The 13,029-nt window shown below is 39.2% G+C and overlaps 1 protein-coding gene across 2 annotated transcripts in view; it reads right to left on the reverse strand.

The window, feature by feature from the left end:
• Positions 1 to 652: 652 nt before the first annotated feature.
• EPHA6 (EPH receptor A6) overlaps positions 653 to 13,029 on the reverse strand; it is a gene marked incomplete at both ends in the record, with an annotated part of 498,668 nt that continues 486,291 nt past the window's right edge. For both annotated transcript variants that reach the window (XM_079541645.1, XM_079541644.1), the window contains 3 exons: positions 653 to 767; positions 5,879 to 6,028; positions 8,368 to 8,561. In XM_079541645.1, coding sequence (XP_079397771.1) covers positions 653 to 767; positions 5,879 to 6,028; positions 8,368 to 8,561 — 459 coding nt within the window. The remainder of the gene's footprint in view (positions 768 to 5,878; positions 6,029 to 8,367; positions 8,562 to 13,029) is intronic.

Consider the following 13,029-nt stretch of genomic DNA (forward strand, 5'->3'; position numbering starts at 1 on the left):
ACCTGAAGACTTCAGCCAGATTTCTCTCACTGTCCTTCCAGTTCCAACACAATGAAAACTCACTACATAAAATCATCAGTCATTTTTGCAAACAATGTTCACATTTTGAGGCACCGGCTTACCAGCATTTAAACTATTATAAAGTAATATAACCATAGGACCCATACATTTTGATTTAATTAGAAGATAAAATAAATATTTATGTGAAACTTCTTGATTGCACATTTGGTATTGGAAGTTACATGGTCACAGAACATGAAAGAAGTCAAATACGTTTTGATCTACCAGCAAACTCTAAATACATCGATAAAGAAGCCACACCAGGCCAAACGGATTACTACTTTCCAGTAAGTTTGTGAAAGTTTCCCAAGTACTGTTATACAAAGTTACACATCCATGCTGAGTTGCTGAGTTATTATTCATCAATGTGTAGCAAGTCTTGCAGTAGGTCAGGATTTTATTGGCAGATAACTGACAGAGGAACTATGCAGTGTGATTAAAAATTCCAGTTTGGAAGCATTAACGTAGAAGTACTTTTGGAGTCTAACCAGGAGACTGCAGTTCTTGAAGTTGAGAAAAGCAGAAGGGAAGAATGAGAATATTTTTTGTTTTAGAAATGCTGAGGCACAAAACACAGTTGATTCTAGTACTTTCATACATGAAAACCTTTCTCCTGTATGTGCATCATGTGTAACCGCAAAGTCTGTAAACTGCTGACTATTCGTCTCTGGTGTCCAATGAGTACAACTCCAATTCTTCTAATGTCACTGCAAGATAAAAAGTTTCATCATGGATACAAGTATAGTAAGAACTCTAGCACACAAAAGCATATAAATACAAGATGAATTGCTCTGCTTAAGGACAGTTTACTTCCACAAGTGGAACATAAGTGAGTGCTGCAGGCACTGAGTTTTCTGCGTCTGTCAATTCCAAATTTTGAACAAGTGCCATTTGAGAAAAAAATACCATGTAGTCAGAGCACATCCATTTGTTCTGAAAGTAACAATCTAAAACAGGCTAATAATTTTTAGAGCTTGAGAAAGCACCTTAAAAGTGTGCTCTGATAGCCATTTGTTAGTAATATGTTAGCAGCAAATGTTCCACTCATTATTACACAGGACCAAGGCTGGTATACTCACTCTTAGAGTCCTGAGGTTGAAGGAACTGAAGGTATGCTTCTGATGATCTGGGGAATGGTGGTGTTTGGCAGTTCTCTAAACATCACTAACTACAATACACTGAGGAAGATCACAGAGGTGGCAAGGGCAGGAAGCTTCAATATCATCCTGTCAATTGCACAAACCCCACAATAGGACATGGCATTGACACTGCACTGTTTAGATAGCCTTAAAAATTGTTTTATGATATAGGTGATAAAGGAGCCCATGGTTGAAGGCATGACCCTTCTGAGCTTCAAATTTGCAGGTTAAGATACTCCATATCCAGCAGATGAAGAGTCACTAGATAGCAGCAACTGCTATATATTTAGGCTTAACATTCTCATGGGGAATAATACACAACACTTAAGACCAGCAGGGACTGTGTAAAAAATACTGAACATCTTAGAAACTAAAAAGAAGCAGCTAGGAGAATAAACTTTTACAGGTGGGGCAGTGATAGAAATGCAGGAACAGTGCATAGTGCTTATCAAGTACAGACTGATACAACTCAGAAAGAAGCCAAGAGCCCAAGAGTCAGAAAGGTTATGTGAAGAGAAAAGAAGTTTTCAAAAAGCTGAAGTTATCTGAAAAAAAAAGAAAAAAGAAAAAAAAAAGAAAGTAGAAAGGATGATAACCTTAGGCAGAGTGCCTGTAAGAGTGCTGTAAGGCAGACAAAACTGCTTGAGGAAAAATCAGCCAAAGTCCCTTAATAATAGAGCTTGTAATAAACTCTTTTTTTTTTTTTTTTTTTTTTTTTTTTTTGTAAGCTCACAGGATACAAGAAGCCAGCCAGCGTGTCTGTAGAGTCTAATTTTGAATGCTGTATAAAAGAGCATCAAGATACTGACCGCTGTCAGGAATGCAAAACCAATTATTTGAGTTGACATTCACTGCAGATGATATTGAGTAACTCACAAGCCAGAGCTGTTATGGGGAATTGTCAGAGGAGCCATCTGAAGTTGAAGTGACTGCAAGAGAAGTTACAGGACAAACTGAAAAAAAACCAACCAGCAATCCAGAACAAAAAAGTATTTAGTCAAGGCTTTTAAAAAAGATCAAAGATGAAATAGTGACAGCAATGTGAGAAAGAGATTATCAGCTCTGTTACACTTAAAATTTTCTTCGTGCCTAAGACATGGAGAGTGGTGTCAAAATTATTTTGGAGACAAAGCAGAGTTTCCTGGAGAGGTCTGGGAAATGCAGACCTGTGAGTCTAAAATCATTACAAGGCACAGTAGAAAACACAATAAAGGATAGAATTATTGAATGCCTGGATAAATGATCTACTTTGGAAGTGGCACTATGGTTTTTGCAGAGAGAAGTCTTGTTTTATAAAGTTGTTTCCTATGGAGGAATCACCATGCACACGGTGAAGTCACCACACGCATGGATGAAGATGACCCATCTGATATACCCCTGGATTTCCAAAAGACTTTAGAGAAGTTTCTCATCAAAGGTATATAAGGAAAATGAGCTGTGTCATAAGAAGCACTTTTCATGAATAAATAACCAGGTAGAAGACAGATTAGGAGTAGGTTGCCAAATTTTACAATGGAGTCATCAGCGAGAATCTGCAGGGACCAATGCTAGGATAATGATGAACATTACTATTCAACAAGTCAGTAAATGGCCTGGAAAAACAGATGAGCAAAGAGGTGAAAGTGTCAGATAGTGAGATTGAATTATTCAGGGTATCAAGGGAAAGGTAAAGAGTTTTATAAGTTCTATAAGACTATGCCATAAAAAAAGTACGTGAAATTAAGCATAGGTGAATGTAAAGTGATATGTATGAGAGAAAACCAGTTCTAACTTCATATGTAAAATTCCTGAATATAAACTGACCGTTACTACTGATAATACAGATAGCCTTAGCATCAGAAATGAGAATGAGTTGATATCAGTAGAAGCCAGTATTTACACATCACCAGCACTGGGGCTATCATCCAGAGGAGTGCCTTAGGAAATCTTAGATCTTGTATGTGACTTCTGAGTCTCATTATAAGTATTTCGAAGGTGTTTCAGTTTCTTCTCATAACTCAGAAACCTCAATGTTCTTGTCAATAACTGCAGACATTTACAGTTTTACTCCCACAATATTACTTTGATATTTATAGCTGATACATCCAAAAGAATCCCATTATCCATGCCAAGTGATATTCCTCTGTTTAAGGCAGATAATTCCATACTAGTTGGATTTTTTTTTTTCCACTAGTGGTCAGGCTTCCCACATCTGCTGGACCCTGAACCTCCAGATGAGGATGTGGGAAGTGGAATCTGTTCCACTGTAACAGTGGAACAAGTCTGAGACTTCCTCACACAATTGAAAGTCCATATCGTCAGATGATAGTCATCCTAGGGTTCTGAGAGAGATGGTTGGTGTGGTAGCCAAGCCACTCTCCATCATATTTGAAAAACTGTGGCTGTCCAGCGAAGTCCCCAGTGACTGGAAAAAGGGAAACATTATTCCTATTTTTAAGAAAGATAGAAAGGAACACCTGGGGAATCATAGGCCAGTGAGCCTCACCTCTGTGCCTGGGAAGAACATGGAGCAGATCCTTCTAGAAGCTTTGTTAAGGCACATATGAGACAAAGAGGTGATTCAAGATAGCTAGCATGGCTTCACTAAGGGGAGATCTTGCTTGCCCAATCTGGTGGCCTTCTATGATTGTATGATGGAGTGACAGCATCGATTGATTGGGGAAGGGCAACAGATGTCATCATCCTGGACTTCTGCAAAGCCTTTGATGTGGTCCCTCACTACATCCTGCTCTCTAAATTGGAGAGGTACAGACTTGAGGGCTGGGCTGTTTGGTGGATTAAGAGCTGGTTGTCCGGTCAACAGCCAAAGGGTTGTGATTAATGGTTCTGCATCAGGGTGGAGGCTAGTCATGAGCAGTGTCCCTCAGGGGTTGGTCCTGGAACTGGTGCTCTTCAACATCCTCATCAATGAGGCAGACAACAGCATCGAGTGCTCCCTCAGCAAGTTTGTAGATAACGCCAAGCTGAGCAGTGCAGTTGATACACTAGAAGGAAGGGAAGCCATCCAGAAGGACCTGAACAGGCTGGAGAAGTGGGACCATGTGAATCTAATAAGGTTCAACAAGGCCAAGTGCAGGGTGCTGCACTTGGGCTGAAGCAATCCCAGGTACTTATACAAACTAGGAGAAGAAGCCCTTGTGAGCAGCCCTGCGGAGAATGACTTGGGGGTCCTGGTAAACAAGAAGCTGGACATGAGCCAGAAGCATGCACAGAAGGCCAACTGTGTTCTGGGCTGCATTAAAAGAGAAGTGTCCAACAGGGAGAGGGACATGATTGTCCCCCTGTATTCAGCTCTGGTGAAGCCTATCTGGAGTGCTGCGTCCAGGCCTGGGGCCCCCAGCACAAGAAAGACATGGAACACTTAGAGTGGGAGAACGTGGGCATAGAGTGCTGAGCACAACACTGCTGCACAGCTGCAGAGACAGAACTACAGACTGAAGTCAGAATGGACCTCTGCAGGTCACCTGGTCCCAGAACAACAGCAGGGAGAACTCAACTCGTTAATCTCAGTTTTACAGTACACAACAGCACCAGCTGAAGTTAGGAGTTCAATTAGTCACAGCCAACACAGGTGCATGAGGGAAAAGTTCTGTTTAGCAAATTCAATTTCCTATTACAACAAGAGTCCCCATTTAGATGGGGAACAAGGCAGTAGACATAATCTTTTATATTTCAACAAACCTTTCAATGCTGTTTTTTATCCTTCCGGACCAAATGGGTAGCACACAGCTTGACAAAAGCATCCAGAGGAGGGCTACAAAGATGAGGCATGGTCTGGAGGGCAAGGCATATGAGGAGCAGCTAAGGTCCTCTGGTTGGTCCAGCACAGAGCAGAGGAGCTGAGAGAAGGCCTCATGGTAGCATGCAGCCCCCCCCCACGAGGGGAGCGGAGGGGCAGCACTGAGCTCTGCTCTCTGTGACGGCCACAGCATCCTAGAGAACAGCATGGAGCTGCATCAGGAAACTGTTGGGTGAGGATTAGGAAAAAGTTCCTCCCCAGAGAGTGGTTGGGCCCTGGAACAGGCTGTCCACAGCAGAGGAATGGCTCTGAACTGCTGGAGTTCAAGGAGCATTTGGATAACACTTTCAGACACAGAGTTTGGATTTTGGGTGGTTCTGTGTTGGGCCAGGAATTGGACTCGCTGGTCTTTTCCAACTCATGATATTCTGTGATTCTATGATCGAGTAGATGATTAGGAATGAATGGGAAGAGAATCAAGAGCAAAATAGGTAGTATCATTATGCTACCATACTAATCCAGAGTTTCTCCAAATCCTTATGTTCTATAGTGTTTTCATTGCAAAATTGAGTGAAACTGAGGCTGGCTGAAGAAAGGCAGCAAGGTATGAAACTGTTTCCACATGAAGAATCACTTGGACTTGACAATATTCATTGCAAAATAAGAAAAGATTCTGCTGCTGATTTCAGTGGTCTGAACAAAAACCCATTTTCCAACATTTAAGGATGCTCACTGCCTGAGCTTTTCTAGTGTGCGGTATGGTTACAATTGAAACTATCATTTCCAGGTTTCTTAATCACTACTTCCTCCTATATTGTTTTGGTAAAAACTGTATTTATCTTCTATTAGCTTAGGTAGGAAAAGAACACCTCACAGTGAGTCACTGCAGTACACAAACAAATAGATTAGTCACTACAGAAATAATAGATTGCATACTTACTCAATACTCATTCTTGAAACCATATCCAGAGTTGTGAAACCTGCTGCCATGAAGTTGCTTTTGTATTGACCCATTTTTATGGAGTCCAGCCAGTCACTAACTGAAACAAACAAAGGAAATTCTGGGACTTCACCAGGTGAATCTGGCATTCTGAAGAAATAAGAAGCAAAGGTCACCTGAGCAGTATAAAATTATGCTTGATTTGTTCTGGGAGACATTATTTTTAATAAAAGGCAGAAGGAATGAACAGGGACCCTGAGATGTAAAGGTCAGGTCTTAACTGAGGTTCTCTTCAACCCACTGTCTAAAGCTTATAAGTTATATTAATCTATAAATTTGCACTTCTTAAACAATACACTTTTCAAAAGCACTGCAACTCTAAAGCAAACAGGAACAGACCACTCCCAGTGTTCCTACTCTGATCACACAGAGTTCATTTGAAGATCTTATATGTTTCAGGGTGATAGCTGCTTGTAAATACAGCAGTCAAATTAGAGAGCAAACAAAATTTAATCTGAGATACCATTTAAAAATAACAGCATACTGCAAGATAATTTTTCTGTGAAGTAATAATCAATAGCTCCTTTTTGCTATGCTGTCATACAACAGGAACACTGATTATAGCAGCTAGAAATCTAAACCTAAAAAAGCAAGAATATTTTGTATCTTTTCTTTTTACACAAAATTATACAGAATAGCAAATAAAATGAAGAAGCTAGTTTAGTTTCATTTCTGTTTCATTTCTTTTCTCTAATATTGTACAACTGAAATGGAAATACAAAAAACAAAACAAAACAATGAGGGGACATATTTTTCCACTGTTCCTTTGTCTACCATGCTGATGAGTTCTCACAGCTTGCACAGACTTTATATTTTGTTTAGAGAAACTGTAAGGAATAGAATGCAGAACCAACACACAGCTGTGTATAAAAGCTTTATGACAGCCTTTAGAAAGAAGACAGAAATTACTTAAAATAACTTCTTTTTCAGCAAAAGCCAGCTAACATTGTCAGATGGAATATAGCTTGCTTATAACACACCTTGGTGCATTAATATGCTGAGTTTCAAGCATATGTATTTGAATACATTAAACACATGGATTTTCATTTATATAATCAGAATTACAGAGAGACAGGAGAACTCTATTAGGTACAAGGCTAGTTCACACACTTATAGTGATTTCTTCCAATTTGAATTACTCTATTCCTATAGAATATCTACTGAACTCATAAGTTAAAGTAATGCAATTCAGATTAACTGCATCAAGCACTTTGAAACAAATGCAAAATTTTTCCCAAGGTGAGTACAAGAAGAGCTGAACTGCAAGAGAACATGAAAGAGTCTCTGAATCCTGGAAATCTTGAATAATATTTTAAAACAAAAATGAATGAAAAATGCATCATGCTGATACAGAATAAACTGACCTAAGTGCAGTGCTAAGCCATATGCATATACTTACATGCACACATAAAACATACACATAAAACAAGAGGCTACTAAATCTAGCATGTGGACATCAAGCCCTACAAGGCACAGTAGTTTGTGGTAGATAAAACAGATGTAGCCTACTTTCGGCTTTCCTCATAAACACACCCTTCAACTTTTCCCAAAGAAAGATTCTAGCCTGAATGTTTTCCCTGTTGCTTATCCCTTTTCCAATAGCTTCCTATAACAATCTCCTCTTGAGGTTCTTAGCAAGACCCAGCTGGGCGACAAGAATCCTTTACAAGCCAGGAGATCTCTAAGAAAGTGTCTTCATATTAAGGTGAATTTCAGCTAATGAAGACAGTGAGGACAGCTGTGACTTCACTGATTTCAGCTGCTACGCATACACAGCTTAGGTCCTTCAGCACACGGAAACTGACAACATGTTTGACTACAGTTTCATGTCTCCTGTGGCTGTGTATGTTTCTGTAATATCATATTACATACTATTTATTAATACTAGTTAATAAAACTTTAGACAACACTATCAAGAATTTGCTGTGGAAAGGTCATAGCACAATACACTAGTTGGGCACCAATGCCATTCTTCTGCAGATGAATATAGATTCTAGCAAGCTAACATTGCTTTCTGCTGGGGTTTACTCTAAGGCAGTTCAGAAATTGATAGTACACAGTCTGATGGACAGAAGGTGCTAAATGGAGAAAAAAATTACAAAGAGAAAACAAACATCAGAGAAGCACCAAGAAACTCCACAAAGAGATTCTCAAAGATTAAAGATAGACGGTGAACAAACAGAGCTCATGAAAAGAGAAAAGAAAAAAAAAGAAAAATGGCCAATATAATCCACACAGCTTCAGAAAAAAAAACACAAAAACCTTTTGCAACAGTGTATTGCAAGTAAAACAAAACTCCAGCGGAGGTCAAGAGTACCCCCATATCACTGTATATTTAGCACTTTGGCACTCTCTCCCACTCCTACCTGAAACCACCTGATGATAGCCACCGTAGCATATGCAAAAGAAGTTACTGAAAAGGGTCTTACACAAGTACGTCCTCCACTAGGGTATGAAGAGTGCTTGGATTGCGGATCAGTTTGTCCAGGAAGCTGACAATATCACTAAATTTTGGACGGTGGTTCCTCTCCTTTTGCCAACAGTGAAGCATGAGCTGGTGAAGAGAAGCTGGGCAGCCCATAGGAGCTGGTAGCCTGTAACCTTCTTCAATAGACAGTATAACCTAAAGCAATACATATGATTACTGAGCATTAAACATTAAAAGGACAGTGTAAAAGTGAAAATTAGAAACCAGTGATTACAATGATACAGACACCCTCACTCATGCATTGCTGGAACTTCACTCAGAAAAACAGGATACTCAGTGAAGCTGATGTTCTCCATAGATGGAGTCAAGGGGAGGATCAGTCACAAAAGTGCACCCCATGATATATGGTGCACGTGAAGCATTCTGTTGGCATATGAAACAGTGGGCTCTTTAGGTTCTCTGAGCATCCCAGAAAAGAAGAGGAAAGATTAAGTACCACTGTCTTCTTCCATCTGCAGGTTGATGTTACAGAGGATGCAGTTACACAGCTACAAATTAACTCCACATCTCCATTGCATAGTGGGGCACTCTGGTATTTGTATCCTGACAACATGGTAACTTGTGGCAGTGTCACAATACAATGAGGCACTGAAAATGTACATTGAAACATCTGGCTAATCTACTTGCTTATCGTAAGATTCTGCTCATCTTGAGAGTATAATTAATTCAGTCAATGTCACACAGAATTACAGCAAAGCACACTATTATTTTGTGCAGTCTTTCTCAAAACAAACAAAAAACCAATCAAAACAGCAACTAGCCAACCAAAAAACTAAATAAAACTCCAAAACTGAATCAACCCCCTGAATATTCAAGTTGCTAGTGATAAAATATGTATACACACACATATATAGTTACCATATATGGCCCAAAGTGAATAAAACTCTCAGATTCAGCAGATATGAAAAGACATGTCTTTGGTCAGGATCAGGAAAGAAACAGATTTATGTCATACATAAAGCACATGCATGAAAAATTACATTTGATTGGAGTCTTGTTTTTAGTAATGTTGGTAATAAATAACGTTGTCTGACAAGACAGTAGCAGTACAATAACAAGAAGCAGAACAAAGTAAGGCCCATGAAAACCTGGCAGGATTAATTCTTGTGTAAGTTTTAGAAAGCAAAAGGAAACATTATTAGGTTCTGAAATGAATGATGGCAGCAGTGGAGATGTTGACAGAAATGACAGTCTTGCCTTCCTGTATGTAAAAGAACGGAAAGATTACATACATTGATCAAAAACAAAGTGAAGAAAAAAGCAACCCTGCCCCACACGTTACCCTTCCATATAAAAATACAACTAATGCTAAACATTCTCTAAAATACAAATGATTCAACACAATATTTATAATAATGCAGTGCACTTATGAGAAACATACCTACTGCATTTATAGCTCCTCTGCTTTAAGGAGGCATTTATCACTTTCACACAGATGCACGTACATGCTGCAGACATATTAATGCAGCTGGAAGGGGGTACATTAAGCTATTTACAGCAAATCAATGTTTTATAGCACTAGCTGTAGCTTCAATATATTCAGTCTCATTATCCCAGAATATATCCTTGTTCTTTTTGAATTCTGAATTAATGTTGTTGGCTCTGTTTACCAATGCCTAGTGCTTATGCTGAAAGCATTATGCAAATAAATAACGGTAATGAAGCCACATTAGGACCTCAGCTCCCCTTTACGGTATGGCAGAGAAAGGAACAAGAATCTTGTAACTGCACACAGCGGGGTGCTTGTATTTGGCAAAATGAGGTGACTTGATCCTACAATACACAGCCTCGTGTACATGGGCAGAAACTTGTACGCATGAATAATGTGTTTCAACACCACGGGAAACTGGGTTTCTACAGGGTAAGTTTCAAAGCCATCAGTGGCAGCACTAGGAATGGAATTTGCCCCAGAGATCTCTGCATTCTGTGCACCTGCAAGTACTGACAGGTTGCATGCACACAGATGGGACTTGCCATGTACATACAGTGATGATATCTAGCAGTAAATTATAGGGCTGTATGGTGATGCTTCCACCTGCCTTCCTGGCTACTTCTTTATTTCCCCAGGATTTGCTTCAATGCTCCAAAATGTGGGTTCCCAAAATGGCTACCCTTGGAAAAATCCCACCAGGCTGCCAGAGAAACATTTTCTCAAAGCCCTCCTACCACTGGATGTGCTCCCAGATTGCTGCTGTTACAGACTCAGGATGGGTGAAATTCAGTCCCACATGCATGAAACGTTATTCGCAAAGCTGTCAAAAATGCAGTATCTCAGGCAAACTGCCAGAAGTGGCTTCATAAAACCCAGGTGCTTATTACACTATGGGGTACAGCTTAGGTGATACTTGTCATTGCCTCTGCAGAAAATGCAGATATCAGAGTCTTTGCATTTAACTCTACCCATTGTAACTGATGCATTTCTGAAATGTTCTCTGTTTTTAAGGAAGAAGAATAGCTTCTCTGCTTCTACGGGACAGACGGCATTTGTTTGACACGACTGTGGAGAATGAAGGAGGATTTTTTTCTGAGATAAATTATTCATGAGGAAAGCAAATGCAACCACAATTTTGCAGACGTTATATTTTCTCTGACACACTCTATTTCACGATATCTTTGAAAAAAGCAGTTACAGCCCATTTTGTTCCCTCTCCTTTTCAAAAGGAACATTTCAGTATAAAGGGAAATGCCAGCTGTTACTGGAATAATTATAATTTCTCATTAAGACAAGAATATTTTAAAAATAATCTCCAAATATTGCCTCATTAGTATCCCTTTGAGGCAAGCATTATTTTTAGAGTCAAGGAAGTAGAGTGGATGTGATGAGAGGTGTCAAACACTGCAGTGGGAGTCAGGTGTCAGAGGAAGAACTGTTTAATTCAGTACTCCCTACTCTGCTACTTGCACAGCTCCTATTTCTGAACAGAGAAATCAGATATGCAATCACATGAGAGGAGGAGAAGTATGACATTTTTCTGTGTAACATATGATTATATATTATGTAATCTATCAAGATTATATATTTTAATATCTTTTAAAGGTATTTTTCCTTGTCAGCTTGAAGGCTGAAGAAGCCCCATATGAATCATGAAAGGGGCTCAATGTCTGTACCTACAAGAAGGATACAGCAAAAGCTCTAGCAACCAATGCTAAGCCTCTCAGTGAAGTCCCATCAATTTCAGCCTGAAAGCAGAAGAACACGAGCTTCATTTCTGTACATACCAAGCCCTGAGACTGCTAACAAAAAGGCTTTGTGATGAATACGTGATGGGAATGAAAAGGAGTAAAATAGTACAATATTCCATACTCCGATTTGTTTCTTTTCAGTGATGAGGATGTTTAAAACTCATGAGAACATCCGGTGGGTCAGCAATGAGGTGAGAAAAACAGACAGGGTGCATTTATACATGTAGATCTTTTTGTCAGGTGAGAATATGAACTCTAAGGGAAAGGGGATTTTTTAAAGTTAACATAACTTGTTATTTATTTGTTCTTTCATGCTTAGGCTTTTAGGTTTATAAAGGGGAACAGTCTTTTTATATGCACCAATGACATTAATGATCAGAGTTTGTTAAACATGTTTTATTATTTTTTGTTTGATGTTGGAACCAGCTGTGAAGGTTGAACACAATTATAATACAAAAGTGGTCTGAAAAATGTGCATGGACTTCTACACAAAATTGTATTCTTTAGCTTTAAACTAATTTCCATTTGGAAAAAAATGGCATGTAAAAATAAAGCTAACAAAGCCATAATCTTTTGGATAGTTCCATTATTATCAATAATAAAGACTTTACTTTTGACATTCAACTGCCAGGTTTTCTAATGGCACAGAGGCAGAAGACGTCCCCAGGGGACAATGTCCCTCTGTCCTGCTGACATCTGAAAAATCTGCTGGGAGAGAGAGGCAGCTGCTTGCGCCTCATGGTACTGAGCCAATTCCAGGTGCTGCCAAGTGCTTTGAAATCTGTGGATTCAGGGAAATATTTCAGGGTAACTTACTATTACTACTACATGAAACTGCCATAATTGTAAGGACTTTCACTCTGTTTGCGACAATAGTTTTCTTGCCTATTGATTGCAATCCATTAAATGTTCTTATTTATTTATTTATTTATTCTCTTTTTTGAATGCCATAGTTCTGCAACATGCAGTAATTTATACGGTGGCCTCTAACAGGTGTCCCGGTAGACTTTACTCACAGCTGTTCTACAAACCAAGCGCATGGAATATAAATCTTCCATTCCTCACACAGGCATTAGCCAGGCAAGCTCTCAGCACAATCTGTTCATCAGTACACTAGTTTCCTTGGAAAGTTCAATATCTTAGCTAATGTTTATTAATTAAGCAATAAGACATGACAGACTGTGCAGCAGCCCTAATTAATGGACACCTCTGGTGCCTGCCACCCATCTAAGAAGTGCATTAATCAGCACCAACACAGGTCTGAAGTGACTTACCATAATAATAAAATGGTTATTTACTCAAACAAGAACATTTCTCAAAGTTAATAACATTTCAAGCCTCTACATTATACTGTGTACAGTATTAAAAAATGTATGAGAGACATTTTCAAACTCCGTTGCCTAAAGTTCAGCTTCCAAAT

This window comes from Tetrao urogallus (assembly GCF_951394365.1).
Source record: "Tetrao urogallus genome assembly, chromosome: 1".
NCBI lineage: Eukaryota > Metazoa > Chordata > Aves > Galliformes > Phasianidae > Tetrao > Tetrao urogallus.